General features: G+C 32.8%; 1 protein-coding gene across 2 annotated transcripts in view; it reads right to left on the reverse strand.

Annotated features, from left to right (window-relative positions):
* Positions 1-26,359, reverse strand: part of DPYD (dihydropyrimidine dehydrogenase) — a 776,746-nt gene that overhangs the window by 668,430 nt on the left and 81,957 nt on the right. For both annotated transcript variants that reach the window (XM_058538603.1, XM_058538604.1), the window contains exon 3: positions 1,863-1,945. In XM_058538603.1, coding sequence (XP_058394586.1) covers positions 1,863-1,945 — 83 coding nt within the window. The remainder of the gene's footprint in view (positions 1-1,862; positions 1,946-26,359) is intronic.

Below are 26,359 nucleotides of genomic sequence, written 5' to 3' on the forward strand. Positions count from 1 at the left end.
TACAAAATTTGGCAGAATTTAATAGTCTCTTCATATGCAGTTCTCCCATAATTCAATTTGGTGTTTCCTGATGACAAATTTTCTACACTAATTACACGTCCTTCGTTTGTTCGTTCTATTTCCCTCACTCACACCCATTTTCATTCACATTCCCCCTTTGCAATTCTTTCCATGTTTTTGGCCTTCAGTTCTTTTATTCAAAGCTTCAGAGCTGGCATTCTCTTTGTCTTCCTGTGTGTCTATGCATTTACTTCAAACTGAATAGATACAAAAATAAGGAGAATAACTGTAGTTTTCTAAATAAATATTGATGTGCATGCTTAATATATTCAAAATTATTAAAACTGGCATGTACAAAAAATGATGTGTTCAATTTATAATTGTGGTAGTTTTAGACAGAAGATAAAGACTATATTAAAAAATAGTTCATTCATAATTTCTGCATTGGCCTTTTCCACAATATATTTTACACCTTATTTTTAATTTACTAGTATTTTCAATAACTTTAACTTTCTGAGAATGTCTGATTGCATTTTACATAGATAAATATTCTCTGTTGTGTACTCAGTTTTATTTTTCTCTCTTTTTTATTAGTAAAGACATTAACAATAAAATAGGCTCACTTGCTCCAGCTGGTAATTTCTCAGTACTAGTAATATATTATTCCTCTTTTTGTGACATCATAATCATCTATACAGAAGTACCATGTATCTTTGTGTAGAAGCTACTGTTTCCATTAAATTTAATTACCTCCCCCTGTGGTTTTAAATAGAAGTGGCTTCAAAATGAGGGCAGCTTCTATTAAATTTAATTACTTTCCCCTGCTGCTTGCATGGTAAAAGGGAGGTTACTAAATAAGAGCAGCTTCTAAACTAAAGTATATGGTAACTGTGTACCAGCAATAACAAAATTGTATCTAAACTACCTTTCTAGGAAGCCTCATAGGTTTATCCTTTCTCGTATTTTAAATTTTTTTAGCCTTGATTTAAGATCCTAAATAAACAAGCATTGCTAGAAGATATATTTTAAAAATCAATGTTAGTTTCATAGGCTAAATAAAGGTAAATACACTATTTCTTTACAAATATACTGGAAATTATCCAACACGAAGGTTCAAGCTCAGAACTTTTAAGATTAATATCATTTGTTGTTTTCTGGCTCTAAGGATGATGGGTTTTATTCCTCACGCATTTTTAATGTCTAGTAAAAAGCCTTCCTTGATTCTGATAAGATGGATTTCAAAACTGTTTCCTAAAACTTATTAAAAAGGTATCAAGCTTGGGGATATCTCAGAGAAATATTCAGAAATAGTCTTTTTAAAAAGTGAAAAAAGAAAAAACCATCAGGCTCATTATAAAGCACTGTATTTGAAAAAAAGTTAATCTGTAAATTTTATAATAGTGTGAATATGTAAATCAGTTTAAAAATACTATGATATAATCCTATAAAATCTAATAGAATATGAAATTTTAAGTACCTCTTTTTTAATTAAATATTAATTAGGAGAAAATACTACTCAGTTAAACCACCATTGTACTGTTTATTTTTTTATATACAGGCAGAATTTAGATAAACAATATTTCCATTCACTCACACAGTTTAGTATAAATATAAAACAAGACACCCCTTAAGCATTTTAAGTAACAAATTAAACATTTACATTTTTTACTGTGCACTGAGGCTTAACATTTATGCAGCTTCAAAACCAAAGTACAGCCTCAAGGGAAGTCTCTCCACTGACAAATTAATACCTTAGAGAACAGAGCTGAATGGTGGCAATGAACTCATTTGTTCCCCCAATAATGAAGAATGACTTTTTCTTTACCACATCTGTGACTGTTGCTATGGTGACCCAGACTTACCTCATTGCTTCTCGGAGAGCTCCTCGCTCACCAAGAGTGGTGTGCTTGATGTCATCAAAATTATTCTCCAGCTTCTCACAATTCTGCAACATATTTTAAAAATGCATTAATCCTCCAACATCCTGAGATAAAATTATATCTATGCAATTATGTAAAAAAATAATTGATTATATTGATTATGGACTTATGAAAAATACGCACCCCACTTTAATTGGTAGGATTCATTAAAATTGACAGTGTGAATTCAACAGTAACAAAATAAAAACATCTTATGACACAGCTGTCACAAAAGTCTTTTTATCAATTTTTCAAAATTGGGCAAATAGTAGAAATGAATATTATATACAAGTAGTACAACTTCTAGAGTTTTGAGGTTTAAAAATTAGTTCTCTAAAATAATTTCAAGCATATCAAAGCCAATTTGATTCAAAAGAAAAAGTCAATAAAGTTTGAAGTCACAATAAACTGTATATGATAAATATCTAGTTCTAAAAAAATTAGCATTTACTGACATGGAACAATAGAGCCCAGGTATAATATAATAATAAAACTTCCAACATTTTGGAATCAAAATTTTATAGTAAGATCTTTAAATAACAATTGTATATATAACGTTTATTTTCAAATATATATATAAATATATATATATGTCCAATAAATAGGTCCAATTCCTAAAATGAAGTGATATTTTATTAGGTTCTTAGCATTACTAAACTAACTAAACAACTAAAAGAGTTGTTTTTTCATTTTACTACATTTTAACTATATTTTTATATGTAAAACTAACCAAATCTTACATGACCCTAATAAATTTTGAGAACATAATGTATAGGATTAAATTTGAGATTAAAAAATGTACCCGTATGCATCTTTCGGCACGTTAGATTTTATAAAGAATTTAGTGGTATTTAGGTAACAAAATAATTGGATTTAGCATTTTTGTTAATTTAACAAAGAAAAGCTCAATAATAAGATTTTAAATATTAATGTGTTCTTTCTATTTTAAATTGTAAATAAGTATGCTGGATTTTAGAAAATTACAGAATTTAAATTAATAATTTCCACTGTGTAAGAATTGATTTAAAATCTACTGAAATATATACCACTATTTTTACCTTGATTTCTTCAGGTCAGCCAAATTAAGGTAAAGATCCTTTTAACACATAGTTACATGCTTTTATAATGAAAATCTTGAAAATGACCAAAATGTAACTAAAATAATTTGAATTCTGAATAAAAGTCCTTTTTTGGATATGTAAATTGCAAATATCATCTCCTGCTCTGCGTCTTGTCTTTTCATTTTTTTAGTAGTGTTTTTTCATAAAGAGAATTTCCTATTTTTAATGAGGTCCAATTTATTATTGCTTAAATTTACGATTAGTGCTTCTTGTTTCCTATTTGAGAAATCTTTGACTTCCTCAAGGTTATGAATATATTTTCCCACATTGTTTCATAAATATTTGTTATTTTACATTTCACACTTAGATGTGTAATCCATTGGCAATGATATTTGTACATGGTGTGAAATAGGAAATCACACCATATAGGTAATCAATTAAATCAGTACTATTTATTGAAAAGACCATCATTTCCCCACTGTAATTCATGTTTTCCATAAAGTAAGTCACAGTATAAATGGGGTCTGTTTCTGGAGTCCATTAAGGCAAACTGGTCAATTTCCTATACTTGTGCCAGTACCATAATATTTTAATTACTTATCTCTATAATAAATAAAGAACGCTTACAAATAAATACGAAAAAGACAAATAACTCAATGGAAAATGGGCAAAAGACTTACATAAACACTATATAAAAGAGAATATCCAAATAGCTATATTTGACAAAAAAAAAAAAAAGCTCAACATCTTTAGTCATGAGGAAGATGCAAATTTAAACGAGACATCACTGCACACTTTGGAAATGCCTAAAATGAAAAAGATAAATCATACAAAGTGTTTTTTTAGTATGAAAAGCAACTGAAACACTGCTGGTGGAACTGCAAATTGTTACAACCACTTTGTAAAGCTTTTTGGCAGTGCTTTCAAAAGCTGAACATTCAGGCCTAGGAATACACCCAGAACAAACACATAATATGGTCACCTAAAGTCATGTACAAGAATGTTAATAGAAACACTATTCAAAATAGCCCAAAACTGGAAACAAGTCAAATGCACGTCAAGATGAAATATATAAATAAATTGTGATATATTAATACAATGGAAAACTACACAGCAATGAGAATGAACAAACTATATCCGCATGGAATAACATGGATGCATCTCACAGACGTAGTATTGAGCAAAAGAAGTGACACAGAAAAGAGCTCATAGCAAAATTATTCCACTTATATGAATTTCAAAAATAGGCAAAGCTACAATCAATAATCCAAAAATGAAAATAAGAAAATAAGTCCATTTATGAGCATAAAAAAATAAAATACTTCCAAATAAATTTAACAAAAGAAGCATAAGACTTGTGCACTGAAAAGTACAAAATATCATAAAAAGGAAGACCAAAATAAATAAAAAGACATTCTACATTCACGGATTAGAAGACTTAATATTGGTAAAATGGTACTACTCCCTAAATTGATCTAAAGATGCAATGCAATTCCTGTCAAAATCTCAGCTGACTTTTTTTGCAGATTTTGACAAGCCGATCCTAAAATTCATATGAAAATGCAAGGGACTCAGAATAGTCAAAACATTCTTAATAACAACAGAGCAAAGCTGAAGGACTCATACTTTCTGATTTCAAAACTGACTACAAAACCACAGTAATCAAGATAATGTGGTACTGGCATAAGAATGAAAATACCGAGTAACATATATTTGCATAAATATTTGAACACAAGTGTTCAGAGCAGCATTATTCATAATAGACAAAAAGTAGACAAAACCCAAAGTCAATAAAATGATAAATGGATGAACAAATGCAGTATACCAATAAAATGGAATATTATATGGCCATAAAAAGAGAAGCTCTGATACATGTTACAACATGGATGAGCCTTGAAAACATCATGCTAAGTTAAAAAGCCAGACAGAAGGGGCCGGCCCAGTGGTGTAGTGGTTAAATTCACGCACTTCACTTTGGCGGCCCAGGGTTTGGAGGTTCTGATCCTCGTCGTAGACCTACACACCACTCATCAAGCCATGCTGTGGTGGCATCCCACATACAAAATGGAGGAAGACTGGCACAGATGTTAGCTCAGGGCCAATCTTCTTTACCTAAAAAAAAGCCATACACAAAAGGCCACATTGTATGATTCCACTTATATCAAATATCCAGTATGGGCAAATCCATAAAGTCAGAAAGGAGATTAGTGGTTGCCACGCACTCAACAGAACGAGGAGAATGACTGTTAATGGTAAGGGGGTTTCTTTTCAGAGAGATGAAAGTATTCTGGAATTAGTGGTGATTGATCAATGCACAACTCTATGAATATACTAAAAACTACTGAATTTTATAAAAAGTGAACTTTATAGTACATGAATATATCTCAATAAATCCGTTATTCAAAAAATAGGCAAAACTAATCAAGATGGAAGTTGGTGAATAGTGACTACAGGAGGTACAAGAGGGTCTTTCAGAGCACAGTTTAATTCATTTTGTGAAAATTCACCGAACTAAATACTTAAGATCTGTTTACTTTTCCATATGTAATTATATTGCAATAAAAAGTTTTTAGAGGAGAGTTTGAATTCTGGTTAAGAAATCATAAGGCAATCACAAATCACTATAGTTAAATTTAAAGAATGCATATAAAGAAGTTCAAAGTATCTGACATGGTAAATGTTAGCTACCAGATAATAATAATAAAATAAAACTCCGTACTAAAGATCCAGTTCCTGTAACAAAGTCTAAGTTATCCCGATACGCTTTTGAAACTTTATTAACTACATTATGAATGTTTCTTTCTATAGTGAATAGTCTTTAAGGATGAAATTTATACAATTATAATTGCAAAGATGAGTAACTAAATTATTTGAATTAGATGGCCTTTGAAGACCACTTTTCCAGTACTTCTGGAATAAAACTTAAGTTTAGTTAGAGTCTGGGCCTCTAAAGTAGAAAGCCGAGTTTCCTTTCTCTTTGCCTAATACTGGCAGTCAGACCAAAAAAAGGGGAGGAAACAAATATAAATTTTACACTCTACAGATTATAGTGCCCTTTCAAATTATTTCTATGGAAATAATATTTTTTTTAAAAGAGCTTTATGCTCACAGATGTTTACTGCAGCATTTTTATGTCAGTGAAATACGGGGGGGGGGGGTGGCAAGCAAAACCAAAAAAAGACTAGAAATGAAATACTAATAACTCAGATTATCTCAGAATGTTGAATAAATAAGAGTGTTTCTTTTTACTTATCGTTTTCAATATTTTCCAAAGTTCAAAGTTTTTGGAAATGTTTGTATATTCTATGTTGAATATGCTGTTTTTGTAAAATATAAGAAAACAAGATAAGTGCTAGCAATAAAAGACATTTAATATAGAATAGGACTTGACTATTTCAATATTTTTTAATTTTTTCTATTAAATATGCACTTCACTAATTAAGATTTTGCCTCCTCTATTTCCCAGTGAGTTCATGAAAGTTTTCATATTTCAAATCATCCCAAAAAGTATTTCCAATCCTCAATTTGTTTTCTTCACTTGTACACACAAAGAGAGGTATGAGGATGTACACAAAGTAATAAAAGAAAAGAAAGCTATGTAATAAAATCAGTTAACATTCATTTGCTACATTCAACCTACAACATAGTTAACGTTAACAATTGCTACTCAAATAACACCACTTGAGCTAAATGAATGCCTGAAAAGAACCAACCAGGACTACTGAGTGTATAACATTTGGAATGTAGTGTTTTTAACCTTCATAAATTTAAACTCATTAATATATGAATAGTATCTAGTCATGATTCTAAACAGACTTCACGATGCCATTTTTAAAGCTGTCTAATATTCCTCTGCATCCACGTGCTATTATTTATTTAGCCAATTTCTTTTTGGTTTTGTTTCCTAATGCTATTATAAACATAGGACAGGAATAGATGGCTGAAATGAATTAAAAGCTTAAAAAGTATTAAGAAAGAACAAACATTCATAGACTGGGATTATTCATTCAGCTAACTTCTCCTGTAACTCAAACTGTTTTCACCTAAAATGTATTCAAAGCATGTGAGTGTTATTATCTATGGTACAGTCAACACCCAAATTCAGGGTTTCTGATTCTAAATCTCTTTTTGTTCCCAAATTACACCATTAATGGAAAAGAATGTATGTTTTCTTTGTGGTCATATAATTATATTTACTTTTCTCTGCAATTAGGTTTGCCATAAACCCAACCCCAACAATTTAGATGAATCACTGCTAAGAGTCTTCCATTTAAATCTTAAAGTGAAAAAGGTTTCATAACCTTTTTTTTTCAAACTTTACTGACTCTCGACATGGAAAACAACACCCATCTTTAATCTGATGCTTCCCCACAGATGGTTTATATATCAGACATGGGAATGAATATTTCTATTTAATTGCTATGGGCATATTTTTAATAAATCTCCAATTTTCGATATACACACACACACACACACACACAAACACATACATGTACACATATATATGTCTTTGCTAAACGGAGTCATTTAATAGAAATAAATCTGTCCCTTGACAGGATATTTTTATTTTGTTTGATTGGTTTTTCAGAAAATCTTAGAAACTGATGCCCGCCTTGATATCAGTTCCCCTACATTATTTTCATTTACCAGTAGGGATTAACAAAATCAAATAACACTATATCTGAATCTCTTTATTTAAAAACAATTGTTTGGAGTTAGAATATTGTCTTTAAGACCCATGATGCTATAGGAAATGTGTTCTTTAATTGTTAAAACCAATGGAAGGGGCGTGATAATTGCATTACTGTAATTAAGAAAGAATTTTAAGATCTCAATTTAGCCATTTAAAGTTACTCCCTAGACTACAGCAATAATGCCCATGCCAAAGAAAGTCACAGATAACAAATATTTAAGGCAGCCTGCTACAACAGTGTGATGTGGTAGCTTAGAATCAAAAGCAAACACAGATGGAGTCCACAAAAACCTCTTGTCATCCCAATATCCATGTCTGAAGTCCCTTGTGGAAAAAACTGTATAATAAAATGTAATAAAAATAAAAAATAAGCTTTTTTCATTTTTTATAATTTATAAATCCTTCCAAAAAACTAATGTTAATCTGATAGATTTTTTGGAAAAGGTCATTTTACACTAAAATCCACATGTAGACAATCTTTTTTGTGTTTGTGTGCGAGGAAGATTGGCCCTGAGCTAACATCTGTTGCCAATGCTCCTCTTTTTGCTGAGGAAGATTGGCCCTGGGCTAACATCCATGCCCATCTTCCTCTACTTTATATGTGGGATGCCTGCCACAGCATGGCTTGATAAGCAGTGTGTAGGTCCGCCCCCGGGATCTGAACCTGTGAATCCCGGGCCGACAAAGCAGAGCGTGTGAACTTAACCACTACACCATTGGGCTGGCCCCCACATGTAGACAATCTCTTAAAAGCAGAATTCTTGAGAAAATTTTACTTTCTCAGATTTATATTTTCAAAAATTATACAGATGGTTTCAGAATCTCAAACAGGTCCAGATGTTATTACAAAAAATGCATTTGCCTCCTCTTCTATATGGTGAATTGAGAGCATAAAGAAAGAATATATACAATTTTTTGTTTCTTTTTTCTTTTGGCCCTGAAATCCCTCATCTACTTCCTCCTCTTCGCCACCCACACTGTAATTTTAAAATTTATCTTGGCTTCCTCTGCAGAGGAACAAATTCATAAAAGACATTAAAGAAGAAACAAATAAACTTATTGGATTTTGAGTTCTTAAAGACCCGTTCCTAGCATAAACAATAGGGTTGGAAGACTACTTGACTATCTAGTTTTTCCAGCCACAGAGACAGGAGATAAAAACATTCTCTTGAAGGCAAAAGAGAGAGAAAAGTTGGACACAGAAGCTTGAAGTAGCCCCACTCAACTCACTGTGGCTCCAGGAAGTGAGGACAACCAAAGTTCTCAAAGTTAGCTAAGAGAGTGTTCTGGAGCATCTGAAGGTATTTCTTCATTTTATTGATAAGAAGTCTCAACTTTAGCAGTGATTTTATCTGGAAGTGGTTAACAGTACATATTTCATCATGAGGTGGAATGGGAACACAAAATGAGTATTAGATTGACTAACAGAAAAGGAAAGAATGCTCCATGTTTTATAGTTCCTGAGTCTACACTAAGCTTATTGTGCCTTAACAGAACAATAAAGGAAATAAGTAAGCCCTGTAAGCATTTAAACAGTCTAATTGCTACCTTCATCAAAAATACTTCTGTGTCCTGAAATGGAAATCAAATCCAAGATTTTTTTTATTTTTCAAGAACAATATATGAAAGTACCAAATAAGAGATACATCCATAAATAACATTAAGCATCAGATCCACTGGATGAGAAGCAAACAGACTCACTGTCAAGTCACCATCAATTACATTTCCCTAACATTAGGAGCAACTATAAGTTAAGTGGAGCCAATGTCCTCCTATCAAACTCTATCCTCAGCCCAGTTCACATGAGTTGAATCTGAGAAAAATTATAAACTTATTTTTAAGCAACAAATATCTTAATATATTGTTCATTCGAGGGGATTCAATATGTCAGTGTAGGACTACCCCAGAAGGCAATTTCAGGCATAAGTCAGACATAGGGGACTTATTTTCCAGGATATAAAAACTTCCAAACAATTCTAAAAAAATTCCCTTGTCCACGGTGATGAGTTGCACTTCCTACTTTTCAAGGGCCTCATAATTTCCTTTGATCAAGATAATTGTGTGAGAAAGCTGCAACCATCACAGCAGAAGCAAGGTGGTGCATCTATTTTGTAGGAAAGAAGGAAGGGAAAGGCAGAGGGTAAATAAAAGGGAAAAGGGGACGCAGAGAGAAAATGAGTGAACAAATTACTCCTCAGAGTAGCAAGCACAAGAACAAGAAAAATCAGGGATTAGTAATAAAACACTGGAACAAGAAGCAGGCCCAGTATCCTGGACACCAGGGAGCAAGCAGTGGGGACACACAGGAAACATGGAAGGACAGGAAAAGTATTGAATTTAGTGCTGACCAGACATCCCATTTGCTACAACAGGAAAAGGTTATCCCCCTTAATTAGTAGGAAACTGGAAATCCATATCAGCAACCACTGTAAACATTATAGTGTTTTAGCATATGAGGATGAATTACAGTAAACTTGCAAACATTGAGGGTTTACTCTGTGTTAGTCACTTTTCTGAGCTTTATGCATTTAATCTGCACTACCACCATCGATATCCATACTTTACAAATGAGGAAACAGACACAGGGAGATTAAGATATTTGCCCAAAACTATATAGCTTGTAAGGGATAAGCAGGGATTTGAACCCAAGCAGCCTGACCTCAGAGCCAGACTCAAATCTCTCAGAGACTGCTTCAAAAGAGTAAACTGAATAAAGTAATATAATCAAGTTTTGAATAGGTCCTCCTCTCGGTGTTTGTTGTTAAATTTAGATACTGGACTGGATGGATAATAGTTTACTAGTAAAGTGGGGCATAGTTCTTGCAGAATTCTGTCTAGATGTGCTATATACTTTACGATGTAGAAAAATAAGGAATCCAACATACACATGTTTAGGCCAAATTAATACCCATAAATATTTTGCATGCTACAGTCTTTATTTGGGTCTGTGACACCACTGTGACAAATATAATGAGCAATTAAATCCCCAAGTGCTCAGATTTTGGCAGCAATTAAAGTAGCAACTAGAAACTAAGCATCAAAAAGAACTGGTTTGGGTGGCCTCCTGCCAAATGAATCCCCAAGGGTTGAGGGAAGGTCTAGAGTTTCAACTGCGATAGGTTTTATAGTGTTTTATGTCTCATCTGTGTTAAGGATTATATAAAAGTATAATAAAACAAATGAGTAGAATATCAACAGCAACATGGGAGCAAAATACCACATGAGGAGATCTCCGAAGGCTGAAAAATTTAAATGAGATCACTGATTAAATGAAACCAAACAATAACAAATTCAACCAAATGTCTACTGATTCATATGCTGGATGGAGCCGGAAAGAAGAAAAAAGTCAGCAAATTACATTATTTCATAAAAGATTTCATGGTATTACTACAGGACTTAATTTCCATAGGTCTGCATTTCCTTTATGAAATAATCACAATAACTGGAACTAAATGGGTTGGGTCTGAAATTTATATACTAACCTAAATTTTAAAAATTAGAAAACTAATTTTAATAAATAAGGAAACTCAGTTCTATATTATTAAGGTGACAGAGAGTTAACAGCACAGCTACAAGAACCTACGTCTCAGAATTACTAATCAATTACATTTCAATTCAGGAAAAAACTCTTGAAAATCTACTATATGATAGGCATCATACTAAGCACGAGGGATATAAAGGTAAATAAGACACGACCCCAACTTGATCATAATCAAGTGAGACTAGAGAGAAGAGAGAAGAATTAATTCTTCTGGAGCAGAGATATCTACAAGTTTATTACTTCTGAACATGTTTTTGAAATAGGTCCAAATTTTCCAGATCAAGGGGGAAAAAAAATCTAAGGTAGTAGAATTAGCTCTCACCACAGACCTCAACATTATCGCCTACTAGCTAGGTGTCCTTAGGCAGGTTACTTAACTCAGTTTAGTCTAAGTGAAATATACTTACCTTCTAGGGCTTGCAGCAGAATTAAATGAGATAATATGTGTAAATCACTTAGTACACTGAACAAATAGGAGAGTTGCAGCAAATGGGGGAAGAGGGAGAAAAGAATAAAGAGGAAGAAGAGGAAGGGTATCCATGAACCCCACCATAATCCTAATGGATCAGATTTTAAGGAGTGAGGTAGAAAAATGTGCATTTTTCATGTTTTCCAGGTGATTCTTATGATTAATAAAGTAAAATAAATACAGTCTTCATGGAACAAAAAGATTTTTAACTTTTTGGTCGTTAAGATCCCTATGAGAATACAATGAAAATCATGATCCTTTCCTTTTAAAAAATTAAACTATCACAAAAAATACATATGCATATATAAACAATACGCTATATACAATTTAAGTGGTCCAATAGATCCCCTGAAATCCATCTATGGTACTATGTCTATGCTCACCAAATTTTAATACCAGGAAGAGAGATTTTGCAGTGGACCTAGATGACACAGAAATGAAAGTTAACAAATATAATCAGTTGTCCAAGTACCTTGAGAAGCAAGGGGTCCAATAGTTGGCATATTTCTATTGGTGTTTGATAACGACGCTTAAGTTCAAGCATTCAAATAACTAATAAAAAATGTGATCCAAAAGTCGATCCTGTTGCCAAGCCAGAAATGAAAGACAGTCATTCACTCATTCATTCATTCAATATTTAATAAGAATCTAATAGGTGTCAGATACTGTGCTAGTCACTGAGGATACCAAGGTTAAAAAAAAAAAGAACTCTTCATTTTCAAAAAATACTATTTCAATTCAATAAGGTAATTGTTATCAGGTAAGTATGTCCCGCATGCAGTGTGAGAATCTCTGCCATATATTAATCATGTATTAACGATCATTACAAATTTCAGATGGTTGAAAGCCTGCAGCATACTCTGTTTTGAAGGACCCACAGGGAATTATCACCAAGGAGGCCACAAGTCTTAAGGAGGCATTTATAAATTCACATTTTAAAATCTGAAGAATTTAAGTAAAATAGCACACTCCAAGTCATACTACTGCAATTCTAAGGCTATTAAATGTTGATTAATTTAATGGTTTTCTTTAGGCAGTATGGTAAATCGGGAAAAGATAATACCAGTGCGTATGTTTCTCATGCAATTAAAAATTCCTAAGGTCTAAGTTTCTCTGAAGAAGGAGTCAATTAGGTGAACTTACTCTTCCAGCAAAACGTTATATTTTAATTTTGGCACTCAACAAAAAGCCTCAAAACCAGCCCCACTAAAGTTCTTTACAGGTCAAGTAAGAAATAATGACTCTATTCAGATTTTTTTAAATTCCAGATGAACATTCTTATACCAATATACGATTTCCAGTTCTAATCAAGAGATTCATATTTCAATAGATAATTGCTTTTCCCTTCGGTATGTCTTAACTAGTCTAATCCTTTCAGGGAACATTAAGACATAATCATATTTAGCTAATGTCATTTCACTAATGGTGGCCAGCTTACAATCAGGCACTGTCTAGGAGAATCTTACATGAGTCACAGGGAAATGGAATATAATAGAGTAGGAGAGGTAGAAGCTGTGGAGACAGGAAATCTGCTTTTAAGTTCCAGCTTTGCAACTAAACTGCTTGTGTGTTCTCAGGAAAATGCTTAACATCTCAACCTGGAAATATTCCTTCAAGAAATGAAGATCTCAATGAAGATGATAAAAGTAACAATGCCCATTTCAAAATGTTGTTGTGAGGATAAATGAGATCATGTATGTGAAAATACGTTCTAAACAAGAAACTATTGTTCAAATATTACTATACATTTTTAAATGGATAGAATAAATCTCATTTTGAGGTTCATAATCTAAATCAAAATGTATTTTAGTTATATTTATTTTGAAATATTTTAAGATTTCAACTTTCATTGTAAGTATTAAGTAATATATTAGTACTTTCCCTAGGTAAGCAAAAATAAAAATAAAAATACTTATGTTGCAGAATCCTACCTGCTGATCATTAATTCCTATATCTAAAGGAGGTCAACAAAATTCAAGATTAAGTATTTACTTTTTAATCTTAATTTCTTATTCAAAATTACCACACAGTTCTTTACATAATGTATGGTTATGTTTTGATTGAGTCACATGGTATACGGGATAATCAAATAAAACACAGTATCACTATTTCAACAAATATTGTGGAGTACCATTGCCAAGCACTGCTAACCTCAAATCACTACACAAACCTTAATATTTGCTTTTTGGAAGTCATTATTATTTACTTCTTCACTTAATCTTGACAAGGGGAAGGCTTTCAAAGAGCTATCTAAATAATGAAAATCTACTATTTCAACCAAGGAAGTTTGCTCACCTTCAAGCTCTGTGTGATCTGACCAATCTCGTTTCCCGAGCTCAATTTGCTCTTACAGTGCCTCTGTGCTGTTCCTTCAACACAAAAGCACCCTTTCCCCTCAGGGCCTGCACCGGAAATGTTCTTCCCTCAAATATTCACATGGCTCACTCTCTCATCTCATTCAGATGTCTGTTTAAATGTCACTTCTTTAGAAACATCTTCCCTGACCACTACCTCCAAAAATGAACCCATCCTCACTCTCCGCCCCCCTTGCCCTGCTTCATTATTCTTCTTCACGATATTTATTATACTTAACATTATATTACACATTACAGTATTTTCAAATACTGTCTGTAAGTTCATGAAAACAAGAGGTGTTTTTTTCCTAATTACTACATTTCCACACAGTATTTAACCATTAAAGTTTGTTGAAAGGATGTTCTAGAACTTTCACACATATTTAGTCATACATGCATCAGATGCTAGCTTCAATTAAAAGTACAAAACAGGGCCGGCCCCGTGGCTTAGCCGTTAAGTGTGCACGCTCCGCTGCTGGTGGCCTGGGTTTGGGTCCTGGGTGCACACACACCAACGCACCGCTTCTCCAGCCATGCTGAGGCCGCGTCCCACATACAGCAACTAGAAGGGTGTGCAGCTATGACATACAACTATCTACTGGGGCTTTGGGGGAATAAATAAATAAATAAAATTAAAAAAAAAAAAGTACAAAACAAAGTCAGTGAATGCAGCTAGCTCTCTCTCCTCCAAGAGACCTTCCATGGTAGCCTGATCTTGATGACTACATCACGCTCCAAATTTGGTTCTCAGTCTTGCAAACTAACAAAGTTAATTTTGTCATCCATGAAAAGAGTCTGCCTTCAATATTCTGTCTCACATTAACCAAGTTAATAGAAACAGATGTACAAAACTAGAATGCAAATGAACTCATTTATTACATGAAACTGTCACATGGGCCAGACTATCATGATAACATGATCAGTGAAATTTAACTTTTTGGAAACTAAACATGGAATGGCAAAGAAAAATCAAATGTTGCTTACTGAGCATAGATTCTAACCAAAGAAATTAGAAGCTTTTAAAAAGTTTTACTTCGTAAAGACTGCATAAAGGATTCTTGCATTCCACAAAGAGATCATTACCAGTCATATTACTTGGCTTGAATAGATGCTGCTCTTGTTGAGCTTTATAGCTCATCTTCTCCTATGATTCTAGAGTCAAGCCCTCCTAATGGACATTTTGGTATAGTTAACTCCAACAAGTACTGATCTGCCAGTTGAATCTCCCAACCTCTTTAAGATAATTTTTCCTATGTATGTACTCATAAATCACAATCAAATGCTCTTTCTGGTACAAAAAAAAAAACTCAAAAAGAAAATTATTTGCAAGTCACATATAGTCAGACAATAAGGACTTCCAATTAAGTATTTAATAAATTGTTAAAATAGAGGGGGAAAAAGCAAGCAAACAAAAAAACCCTGAAAATGCCAGAAACTGATGGGATTCATAGAATCTGCCTGATAAGAATAAGAAAAGTTGAATTATAAATCATAATTTACATTTGTATCATTTTCTCAACACTTTGCTTCAATTCCTAGTTCATTTCTAGCATTCTCATTCCAATTCAGCTTTATGCTATCTACTAAATAGTACGGTTATATATTTTTTTGATGAATGGCAAAAACCTATTGGCCAAACTCACCTTCCTATGTTCAACAATGTAGTGGAAGATGGACAGAAAGCTACAGAAGGAATGGAAGCTTTGATCATCTTATTTGTCTCCAAAGCTGGTCTGTGCACATAAATTTAAACACTTCTTTAACACTGGAGTGGGTACAGACCACAGTTAGCACCACAGGTCAACTTGCTGCTGGCAGTTCCTTGCTATGATCTTCAAATGAATGAGAGGACTTCATGTACCTTCAAATGCCCTTCTGGTGGATATTTTGAAGCCTGCTATGCTAAATGAAGCCAATAGGAAAAACCTAATTCCAAGAAGATCAGAACTTTCCCATAACACAAGTCTTCAGGTGTGACATATTTATGAATTAACTTCTACAAAAAGTATTTCTACCAAAACAGAATATTAAATTCATTTTCTTAATACTAATAAGTCCACAGTACCAAGCACTTCATTTACTGGCTGATTTGTTATCATACAGGAGAACCAATGCTAATACTGAGCAATCTACATTAAATGACCATCAACCACATGATCCAACAGCTGTTTACCTTTGCCATATGGAAGCTTAAAAGAAATTATTTACTAATAGTTTTCACTAACATCAACATTAATTACCACATCACTAAATTAAATACCACCACTAGAAAACCATAGGTACACAATTGTTCTATAGGATCTTAAGCCTATACCAGACAAAAAAAATTTGATGTAATCTGGAGGCTTCAAATTTAAAACAATCCCTTGTCCTTGGGGAATTTCTCTCTGAAGCAGTAGGCAATTCTCCTCGAATAGGTGCCCACTAAGCAGATGAGGAAAACTTTGGGGTCAGGGATAAAGGGAAACTAAGTCAAATAATTCCACTACTACTACTGTGGTATTTCTCTACACCTCAAAGACAATTGTAGATAGTTAAGTTTTTCATATAGAGGATTATTTTTAGGAATACTTCCCACTGAAGAATGCTAAACAAATGTCTCATTTAGTGAATTCAGTGTGTTTGTTCATGCATTTATTAATTACATACAGAACACATTATTCCCAGTGTTTAGCAATTAATTTTTAATATGTTTAATTTGGTCAAAATCTACAAAAGTCTACTTAGGCCACGTGGCTGTGTAATGCAATGCATGATGTATTATAATAATACCATAGAGAGTGTGTAAGATGTACAGCTAGCCACCAGGTAAACTCAGAGATATGAACATAGTCTTTTTCTCTAGTACTGGGAAAGACCCCTTATTTTAAAATTCTATTTCTTAAAAAATAATTAAAATCTGCCAATGCATCATTTTAAGCTATCTCAATTCTCTTGTTTGGAATAAAACCCCTTGAAATCACAGCACAGTGAGTCAATTCAAACAGGAAGGAGGAATTTAGTAAACTGGGGTACTGACATTCAACAATCTTTAGTGCCTCACAAATTTTCTATGTCCATTCCAAAAACAACAAAACCAATTCAACATAAGCCTCCATAAACAGCATCTAATTGGATAAACTGATTTTTGTTTATAAAGGAAAAATATGCTTAAGATTTCCCTATATACAGTTACAGAATGCTTGGTACTAGATAGATATCAAACAAAAAAACCTAAAATAGTATTTCTAATCATTCATCTTTAAAAGCACATGTGCATTTTAAATATGTGAGAAAAGATTAATAGAACCATTTAAGATCTTGTGTTAAGTTAAAATTCAGGAAAGCAATCATTTTTAAGTCACAAAAGATAAAGCCTTCTAAAATCCTTGTGGTTTTGAAGAAATAAAGGCTTTTACTTGACAGTTACTTACATAAATTTGTATCAAAAAGAGAAGTTGGCAGAGACTTCTAAATTCATAACAATTGTCTATTAGTCTGTTTTTAATAATTTTTCTTTGGCATGTAATCCTCTTTAATTAGATTCCACTCTCTGTTGTTTCAAGACTCCATAAACTGGTGTCTTATATACCAGCTGCTAAAGCAGGAGTTACTGTCTAAATGATATTCACAATGAGTATTTAGAAGGTTTACAATTATACCCTTGCTAATAAATTGTGCTATTTTCCCCAACAATTTTAAGTGCTAATCTTCAGAAGGCATTTTAAAATTAGCTAAAATTCTGTCAAGAGATTTACAAAAATTGTTAGCATGAAGATAATTATGTCACAGTCCTTGGACTCCAACTCTGATTGTGTGCATAAATCAGAAAATGTCAGCTGTGTTTTCACTTAATAATTATCCTTGCAGCAATATATTATAGTCTAAACTCCTATTATAATTTTTGTTTCTGGTTTCTAAAACACCAGACAGTTATTTCAAAAGTTTGGGACTGATTCAATAATTCATATTCCCCAGAATAATAAGTGATAATCAGTTCTAAAATTTTAAGTATCAGTAATAAGTAGATCAATACGGAAAGTATAAATTCAGTGTTCATGAACCATCCATCCTAAGGAACTGAAGACTGAAATGTGGCAACGAATTTTTTTTTAATGTTGACTAGGTAAAAATCTAACATAGAAGATAGTAGGCACATAGAGGTACAGATTTGATCAGAAAGTCTAAGATATATTTTCTTTATGTTTCAACACCAGAGGCACACAAAACACACTATCTGTGTCTGAAATATGTATCAAGTTACCTATCATCAGTCAAAATATAATTATCTTTCTTATAAAATATGACCTTCATTTCGGAAGGTATGAAATAAAAAGTAAATTCTCTCCCTTTCTTCCAATAATCATAAATTACAAGAGTGCTTTGATTTTCTCTAATTAAACAGATTTTAGACCAAAAGATGGAATTTTGAATATAAGCGTAATCATAATAAAAACCAAAGTCTAAGACAGTGATCTTTATATTCAATTATCCACACTAGGAAGCGTTTTGTTTGGTGTGTTTCTCACCATTTCAAGCATTTTAGAATTAGCAGAGATAATAATTCCAGTTCTCTGAATACTTTGATGCTATAACTTATCAAACTGGCTAGATGAAACAGATAAAGTGGCTCAGAACTGTGAGTATTCAAAGCCAAATGAAAAAAGGGTGTATTTTCCTGGAACGTTAGTTTCATGAAAGATAGTTTGCGAAAAGGTTTTGAAATTTTGCCTGTCAACTATAATCGAAAGAGTCACATGTTCCAGGTTACCCAATATTGTGTCCTTTCTACGAAATCTCAGCATGGAAAAAAGATATGTGCATTAAGTAATCGGTAAATAATGGAAATTGAGTATTATTACTGAATTCAACATTATAAACTTGGCAGTCACATCAAATTAATAGGACCATTGATAGCCCAAAAAGGAGTGTAGGAGCTAGAATCAGTGATTTCAGCAGATCTTCGTGAACCAATTTTCTAAAAAATTAGTTTGTAGCCTAGAAACCAGGCTTCTTGCCTCCTTGGTTAAACCAACCAACAGACAAAACTGTCTCCTACAAAATACATCAACATCTTCCATAACAACTTCTATGAACATCTTTTAGTAATAAAAACATCATGAAGTTTCACTCCTTTCACAGTATACTCCCCAACACAAAAAACATGTTGAAAAATCTGCATATCATAAATGAATTAGCATTTTTAAGTTTAATTTTTCTTTAACTTCAAATTTTATTTAATAATTAGATGTTCAACTACAAAAGTAATATATGCCCTTGTAAAATTGGAAAAAATACAAAGTTATGTAATAATTTATAATCTCTTACCCCCAACCTAACATCTAATTCCACTCTGTGCTGACCATTTTAAGCACAATTACTGTCTGTCTATAGAGTTTTCCATGCTCACACAAACATAGCTTTACGTTGTGGTTTTTGTGTGTGTGTGTGTGTGTGTAGTTGTTTTCTAATGGGATCTACCTTTTAAAAAAAAGTCAGCAGAGGCCGGCCTGGTGGGGTAGCGGTTAAGTGCGTGCACTCCGCCTGGGGTTCGGATCTCGGGTGCACACTGACGCACCACTTGTCAAGCCATGCTGTGGCAGCGTCCCATATAAAGTGGAGGAAGAATGGAACGGATGTTAGCCCAGGGCCAGGCCTCCTCAGCAAAAAGAGGAGGGTTGGCAACAGGTGTTAGCTCAGGGCTAATCCTCCTCACAAAAAAAAATTAAATTTTAAAAAGTCAACAAATTTTTTTTCACATAACATGGATATGTGGATATCTGACCAGATCAATAAATATATCTCTAAAATTCAAAAAACTGATTAAAATTCCATAATTTGTTAATAATTTTATTAATGATAAAAATGTAGTTTTTACCCTAGCATTTTATTGTTACAAATTATGCCATAACATATACTACTGTACATGGGTGGTGGTGATTTTTCTTACCATGAGACAAATTATTCAGAGTGGAAATGTTAGGATCTTTTTTTCCTTTTAATATACATTACCAGATATTTCACCAAGAGTTTGTACCAATTCACAACCCACTAGCAGTGTATGAAAGTATTTAGTTACCTGAAACTTTGCTAATGCTGGATATTATTAACCTCCTACACATTTACCAATTTCAGATTGGAAACCATTTTACAATTCCCTGGCTACTAATGAGGTTGAGCATCTTTTCATGTGTGGCTGTTCATATTTTCTCTTTTAGATATTGCCTATTTATATCCTTTGACATTTTTCTTTAGTATTTATGTTATAAATATATTCCCAGACAATTGTTTCTATTTGACTTGTTTAGGGTACATTTTGCCACACAATCATTCCTTGTTAGTTTGCTGTTTGTTTTTAAAGTATATTAAGAATAACAAAAAATAACATAAAAATCTATGAGATGAATCTAAAATGGATTTTTAGAGGAAAATTTATAGAATTAAAAATACAACAGGAAACAAACAAAAATAAAGTATTGAAAATTATGAAGTAAGCATTTAAAACAATTTATAACAAAAGAAAAAAAGAAAAGAGAACCCCTCCCCACATGTCTAATAAAATAGAAGTAAATTTTTGGAGCACAATGTGGTAATATTTTGGTTGAATCTGCTTTGGGCCAAAAAAGAAGCAGAAAATGGCATTGTTATTCATTTACATTTAAACCATAAAATTTAATACATTCAAATGACCTCTGAATAACTGGTTGAGAAGGAATGTTAATCAGATACTGTATTTTTCTTGGATGAAAGCATGAATATCACTAATTTTCTTTATTTTTGCCATGTTTACCATTTCATCCTATTATTTGTGATGTGTTCATTTCCCAAATATTTAAAGATAAAATAATCAGTGAAGAAAACTTCAGTAGGGTATCTGAGCTTTTTCCTTTCAGTATTCCACTATTTATCACTATTAAATAAATATTGTGTTAATTAGGAAAAAAAAAATGGAGTCATGTGCATAATGATGCCAAATCCATGAAAAGCAGATATAGAAGAGGAATCACCTGCGTCTGGGCCATGCCACTTTCTGAAGGCCCCAGGACAATAGCCTCATTCTCAAATTACATCTTGTTTCTAAGAGTTTGCCTCTTTTTTCTTGACGGGTTTGAGTGGTAAAACAGTCAAATTTTATTTTTAAAAAAGTTTGAAGTATCAGTAACTGTATTTACAGATAATTTTTAATGAAATAAACAGGAGTGTGTATAGCTTGTGCTGCTGCACTTCACTGGAGGAAAGTGTTGGTCCAAGAATTTTTCTTCATGAAGGAAAACTGATGCTTTGTCAGAGGTTAAAAGCTGAAATAAGGTAAATCAATATTCATTGCTCACCATAATAAAGAGATTTGCAAATTTGGTCTACTTAAATATTGTTACAAATTTGGGGATGATTCATAAAAAAAAATCACAAGGAAAACAGTATATTTACGGTACATGATCAAAATGCTGCAAGGAAAATGAAATTTGAAAATTGAAGGAAGAGAGTTGATTATGTAGATTGCAAGTCTCAGATAATTTACATGTGATGAAAATTACAGTATCAGTTTTTAAATTAATGGCATTATCAGTCATCGTTATTCCCTGCACCAGTCCTTTTATGAGATTATCACAGAGACAAGAGAAGATTGACCAAAAGATTAGTGACCCTTTCATCCCATCATAAACCACAAGTGGCTTAACCTGTCATGAAAAAATATACTTATCAAAGTTTCCATCAACATAGCCTGGAAATATTGTACTGCACTGCCTCTTTGACTTGATTCTGGATATCTCTTATTAGTGATTATCTGGATAGACTTAGCAAGCAATGAAAAAGGCAACTGAGGGCAACTCTCCACACATGACTGTATGCACTCTCCAATGCTGTGAAGGCTAACAAAGAACGATAATCACCTCCTTTCTGCATGAATATGTGACATAAGTACTTCTTAATTTAAACCAGTTTCCCGATACTGATATAGGATCACTGAAACAGCATCCTACTGGCTACCCTGAAAAGGAGTAGCTGGGGCAAAAATAAAGGTTTTTTCCTCGGCATAAATAATTCAAATATTTTAATGTCAAAACGAACAAATCTTAAACGAAGCTGACATACGATATCTTTTACTTATTTATTTTGTTTGTCATTAATTTTATCAAACTAGAATGCAATCTCCACAAGAGAAGGAATTTTCCTCTGTTTTATTCACTGCTGTGTCTCCATGGTATTAAACAGTACCTGACCCATACTAGGTGTTCAATGAATGAATAAAAACCATATTATATATAGAATACAAAATTTGCATAAATATTAAAATTAAACAAAGGAAGACTTCATAGATATTTTCCCTGTGGGTAAAGGCCCAGACCTTCTCTAGTATGCAGCAGCTCGTTTGATAAGCACTGCTATATTGATACAGTTCTTCTTAAAAACTGACTTGCTTCACAGGGGAAGATGATAAGCATATCTTAATTCTATTTTTTAATGACCATTAATAATACACAGAATAACATATTATTTAAATTATTATAAAGTAACATTTCTATTAAACATACTAAATATGTTCAACTTGATAAAATGATAAATCTAGCCATCCTTGTTAGAATCATTAAATGTTGGATATAATCATTAATAGAATAACAAGTATAATAAAATTAAATTGTCAGTGAATATGTTAAAAGTGCAGTGAGGAAAAAATTCTTTTAGAGCTTCATTTTCAAATGGACATTTTTAAGAAAATCATACTACACTGCAATTCAAGATGATCTCTTCTCTCACTAAATATTATTTACTTATTTCTATCAGAGGACACCTATATGATATATTTGAATAGTTCAAATATCTTAATGCTTTAAAAAAGTATTACATACATTTTGTATATTCGTATATTACATACGTACCTATAAACATACCCTATTCATAAAGGAACTTACTTTGTGTAATGATTCTCTACTAAATGCTACTATTAATACCTTTTACTTTTACTCTTTTACTAATTTTACTAAATTATTATTATCATAATTACCATGATTATGGTTATTATTATGTTAAATAGCTTAAATGTTACTAGTTCTACAAGGATCTGCTCAGCATTCTATTCAGTGAAAGACTGCTGAGATCACTGAACCGGAGGAGGCCTTAAGATTGCAATAAATATTTGTTAAATTGAATTGACACTACTGCCTATTGGTAGAGTTATGAAGTAAAAATCCATATTGTTTAAAAGACTTCCAAAAAACAAAATTCACAACCTCTCAAGGAATTAAAATTTTCACTCAGGTACTCTTTAGTTCTAATCTAAAGCCCTTATGCTTCCCATCCTCTTGTTCTGCACTCAATGGAGCTGTTCAATAAATATTTGTTAAATCCCATCCTCTTGTTCTGTACTCACTAGAGATGGAAAACAGCTAGTCCTCTTTTTTTTGTAAGAACCCTTCATCCTCAAAGACTGTTATTAACTCCCCACTCTTCTAGTCTCAAGCCTGAACAATCCAATCCTTTAGCCTTGCTTCATCATTCTGATTTGTTTTGAACTCTCAATTTATACACGTGCTTATCTCAGGAATCCACTTCAGGTTCTCAACTTCTCTTCTTATTAATGGAGGTCAAAACTGGACAACTTGCTCTATGCATTTAATCAATTTTGAACATAATCAACAAAATATTCCTTTATAGCTTCTCACTATAGGAATAACTTCCTCCTTAACCCCCCAAATCTAGATGTTCTTAGGAATTAAAATAACACTTTGACTCACTAGAACACATCAATTTAGTGGCAGAAGCTATTTTCCCTCAAAGCAAATACTATGGTTCCTTTCAGCATATTCAGCAGGGTTTTATCATAATTTTCTTTAGCATAAGCTGATTACGTGTAAACTGGATACAATTTTTTTTCTCTTTTTTTTTTTGTGAAGAACATTAGCCCTGAGCTACCATCTTTTGCCAATCCTCCTCTGTTTGCCGACTGGCCCTGGGGCAACATCCATACCCTTCTTCCTCTACTTATATGTGGGATGTCTGACACAGCATGGCTTGATAAGCGGTGCGTCGGTCCACGCCCGGGATCTGAACCTGTGAACCCCGGGACCACCAAAGCGGAGTGAGTGAACTACACCACCGGGCCGGCCCCAAACTGAATACAATTTTTTCTTTTATTGATGTTTTAATAGTTTATAACATTGTGAAATTTTGGATTGTACATTTTTGTTTGCCCATCACCATATATATGTCTCCCTTCCCACCTTGTGCCTACCCCCTACCCCCATTGCCCCTGGTAACCACAATACAGTTTTCTCTGTCCATGTGTTGGTTTATATTCCACATATGAGTTAGATCATACAGTGTCTGCCTTTCTCTTTCTGGCTTATTTCACTTAAATAATACCCTCCAGGACCATCCATGTTGTTGCAAATGGGACGATTTTGTCTTTTTTTATGGCTGAGTGCTGAATACAATTTTAAAACAAAACAAAATACAGTAAAAAACACCCATGTGCCATTGTATAGCGATTTTGAATAATTCCATTGTCTGACCCAAATCCATCATTTACGAAGCCTTCTGACAATCCCCAATAAACAATATGATATTGGCTGCACGGTAACTTTTATTTCCCCTGACGAGCTTCAAATGTAAACCTGATCTTTTAAACACTAATCATAGCATACATCAGGCTGACCCTGTTTAATGTAATAACTAGATTAAAGGGTAGCCACATTTCTTTCCTTAAGAAGTCAAATGTTCATTAATTGAGTAACGAGTACTCCAAAATAGACACTCTATAATATTTGCATACATAAATCATTTGCATGAATTTGATTTGTATGGAGTTAGTAGAAATAAATTAATAATCATTTTAAAGTTTATTCTAAATATTCTAGCTCTGTGTCCTCATAAACCTTACATTTTAATGGAGGGGAAAGAGGTGATACAAATATATACTTAAAATATCTATTTAAAATATGGTCAACATACACACTTCAATTGTCAACATTTAACACAGACGGCCTCAGATAGTGTTAAATGTTTAGGGAAAGAAAGGAAGGTTATGTGACAGAGAAGGGATATGTGGGCCTAGTACAAACAGAACAGTCAGAGGAGGCCTTTCTAAGGTCATGAGAGAGGGAAAAGGAATTGCAAAGACCCTGAGATGCCTATGAATTTGGCTAATTTCAAGGAAAGTAAAAAAGACAGTGTGCCTAAAGTATGATAAATAAAGTACATAACGATAGGAGGTAAAATAGGAGAGGTGGACAGGGTCCAGATCATACAGAATCTTGCTAAACCATGATAAGGAGGTTGTAATTTATTGGAAATACAAAATGAACCTTTACAGGAAAATAGTTATTGAGCATCATTGTCCTAAAAGCATAGGAAGAACATCACATCATACTTTCTGTTCTCCTTTTAAATCACCAGTCCTTGTTTACTCGTTTTTTAACTTCTTAAAATATTAGTTCGTCATGTGTTTCTACAACAAACATATTCACCAAGAAGCGCTGACTTCTAAAAAAAGCACAAGAGGTAATTACCTTTTAGTTTGTGGAATTGAATAAGAAGAAAGAAGAGGGGGGAATGGCTGCCTCAGCTATCATTTTTATTCACCCTCAAATCTAACTTACACTCTGGTCTCTTACTTAAGAAGTAGTCTTATATTGCCAACTGACTGCTAGGAATTTAGAACTGGGCTATGTCACACAACATGTTTGACACTGAACTGTATATTTTTCCTCAAAATAAATTATTTTCCTCCCAAAAGCAAGCAAAATATTTTTGGGATATAGTGACTGCTGGAAACTAAGAATCCTATTTCTACAAAAAAAAAATCTCAAATAATTATTCAAACAAGAACTTCCTTCATTTATTTTATTTCTTAAGTGCAAAGATGTAGTATAAAAAATGAAGATAAATGAGGAATAAAAGCATAAAAAACTTAAGCAATTGGTAATTGTCCTTAACATACCTATGGAGATTAGTGAAAATATTTAAAATTATTCTTAAAAGAGAAGCTTCATAGTATCTAAAAAATAAAACAGATTTTAAACACAAGCTTATCCTAACAAAATAAGAGAAGGGATTGTTAGGCAGGAAATAAAAGCACGCTAAATTTATCAGCTTAAATGAAGGTACTCAATAGAGCCTGACTCCATTTACTGATTCTGGTATTTACTGACTGTGGTAGAGAAGTCAATTAACTCAAATATGTTGAAAATTTAATATCATACACTGATAGAATCAAAATATAGTGTATGACCTATTCATCTAGAGAAAAAAAATAAAAATTTCAGCCAAAAAAATAAATAAAGAAAAAGAAACACAGACATGATGAGAATGGGATGGGGACTAAGACAGCAGTTGAATGCAAATC

Source organism: Diceros bicornis, chromosome 4 (assembly GCF_020826845.1).
Source record: "Diceros bicornis minor isolate mBicDic1 chromosome 4, mDicBic1.mat.cur, whole genome shotgun sequence".
In the NCBI taxonomy this organism is placed as follows: Eukaryota; Metazoa; Chordata; class Mammalia; order Perissodactyla; family Rhinocerotidae; genus Diceros; species Diceros bicornis.